Source organism: Phytophthora parasitica (assembly GCF_000247585.1).
Source record: "Phytophthora parasitica INRA-310 unplaced genomic scaffold supercont2.70, whole genome shotgun sequence".
Lineage (NCBI taxonomy): Eukaryota > Oomycota > Peronosporomycetes > Peronosporales > Peronosporaceae > Phytophthora > Phytophthora nicotianae.
Genome location: NW_008649056.1, coordinates 274,415 through 276,413, shown reverse-complemented (window position 1 = coordinate 276,413; position 1,999 = coordinate 274,415). Strand labels below are relative to the sequence as shown.

The 1,999-nt window shown below is 48.4% G+C and overlaps 2 protein-coding genes across 2 annotated transcripts; both read left to right on the top strand.

The window, feature by feature from the left end:
- Positions 1–979: 979 nt before the first annotated feature.
- PPTG_24144 (hypothetical protein) lies at positions 980–1,224 on the top strand (the record flags this gene model as incomplete). Its single annotated transcript, XM_008915428.1, has 2 exons — positions 980–985; positions 1,084–1,224. 2 exons carry the CDS (start codon positions 980–982, stop codon positions 1,222–1,224), a joined length of 147 nt encoding a protein of 48 aa, XP_008913676.1.
- A 229-nt stretch (positions 1,225–1,453) lies between these two features.
- Positions 1,454–1,748, top strand: PPTG_24143 (hypothetical protein; the record flags this gene model as incomplete). The annotated part of the gene is made up of 2 exons (XM_008915427.1): positions 1,454–1,669; positions 1,740–1,748. 2 exons carry the CDS (start codon positions 1,454–1,456, stop codon positions 1,746–1,748), a joined length of 225 nt encoding a protein of 74 aa, XP_008913675.1.
- Positions 1,749–1,999: the final 251 nt, after the last annotated feature.

Below are 1,999 nucleotides of genomic sequence, written 5' to 3'. Positions count from 1 at the left end.
TTCCTCGATCCAAACTTGGTCCACCTGAGCGAGATATAACTCTGCGCAATCTTCACCCAACTTTGCCAGGTCTGCCGCAGCCTTGCATTCTGTGACGTGCTCTTTCCAGCGATGCTGAAAGCGTCGCATCATAAAATACAACTCGGACGATATACGCCCGTTTTCCCCTTTCCGCGTTGCTCCTGAAGCTCTAGGAGAATCTCCATAGCACGTTGGGCATTTATGCTCTTGGCGCAAGCAGCAGCGGATACTCTCGCGTATTGATTGGAGGTGTATTCTGACCTTAGCGCCATCTAAACTGTACTCTGGAAAATGTGTTTTGTGGTCCCGAAGATTTCGTAGCCATTTTTCAGGTTTGCTCCCAATTCTCTCCACAAACGACTGCCAGGATTTGGCTAGTAAATCGGGACTGGATCGTTGAGGGATCATATTGATCCTTTTTGTGGGCACGATAGTATTGCATCTGGAAAAATATGCCAATCAGACATTGGTTCCTACTCACACCAGGAGGAACTGGAACATTGTTCAATTCTGTGCAATCAAACAGCAGTGTTGAATTCCCAGATCTGCGGTGTTCTACCATCGACGGGTGAAAATCGTCCAGCCAGGCGAAATGCATCTTTTCACTACACGAAATATCAAGCTCAGGATCCGTGACACCAACATCCCGCCGTTTGGATCCGCCCAAAATAAGAGTGCTTGGCAGAGCTCCATCTTCTTTTGAATCGTCGCTCCCTTTGACTAAGAACGAAATGCTAGATTGATTCCTTTGGGTGAGGAATGTTTGTGGCGGTGAGGTATAAGCCTGGGCCGGGTTGGGCTGCTTCCGGTTCTCTTGCTGGTTTCCGTCTTTTACGCATTGATTACCATGTTGTTTTGGCTTCCCGTGTACACTGGATATGATTGCGGTGCTGCCGGTTCGCCCCATCGCAGGACAGGCAAGTCAGGAATCGTATGTGAGAGCTGGAAGTTGAGCTTCATGGCGGTATTTAGGCCATTACCCCTGTCACGTGTGTCCACCCGTTCGTCCATTGGGTTTTAAACGACGATAGAGGAGTAACAGCCGTCTACCTGTTTGTTTAGGCTGTGTCGTACTCCGCATCTCGTGATCTCGATGAACTTAGCTCGCAAACTCCGCAAATGGAGGAAACGAAACCTTTCCAGATGGATGAGAGCTCTGCCGACGACGATGCGCTGTCAGCCACTTCCGCCTCTCTAGTCTAAGACAAAGAGTGCTAGAAGATCAAGCCACAGATGCTTGTGCCGCTAGAGGAAAAAAGATACTACGCCTTCTTGCGCACACTATTTTCCCTGGCTGGATGATTGTCACCGTGGATGACAGGTCATGCAAACCTGACACAAAACTCCACTATTTGATTGTCCATCCTTGCGCAATGTTTCAGTTCCTTGTGAAAAGGATAGAGATCAATATTTGAGTGATGTGTTCTTTCAAATGCGCTTCTATCGTGCCCACAAAAAGGGACGATACAACCCAGCAAAGCGCTCTAGTCCTGACTCACTAGCCGAGGCCTGGGAGTTGTTTGCAGTGAAGATTAGGCGAAAGCCTGAACAATGGCTTCGCAAGCTTCGCAAACGTGAAGCCGATATTCTGGAGTACAATATTGAAGGATCCAAGATGGAGATTCACCTACAATCGATGAGCGAGGACGTGCGACAGAATATAATACGATAAAAGAACCCAAGAGACTCAAGTGGTCCTCAATTGAATTTGCACCCAGAACCTGTAAGCCTCGGCATAGCACACACAACGCTGGCGGACACTTGTCACCTTGGCCCGGACACCCGTCACGCTTGGCAACGGACACGTACACCCTGTGTTTAAGAGGCTCAAGCTGCTTATCTTTGTATACATGCTACAACGCGCGAGGTCACTCTAAGTTACCAAAACCCGTCGAGAAATTGGTTTTAGAAACGCTAATATTACGTACTAGATCCGATTTAGGTAGGCAGCCAACTCGGTCACATCGTTTTGTATCGC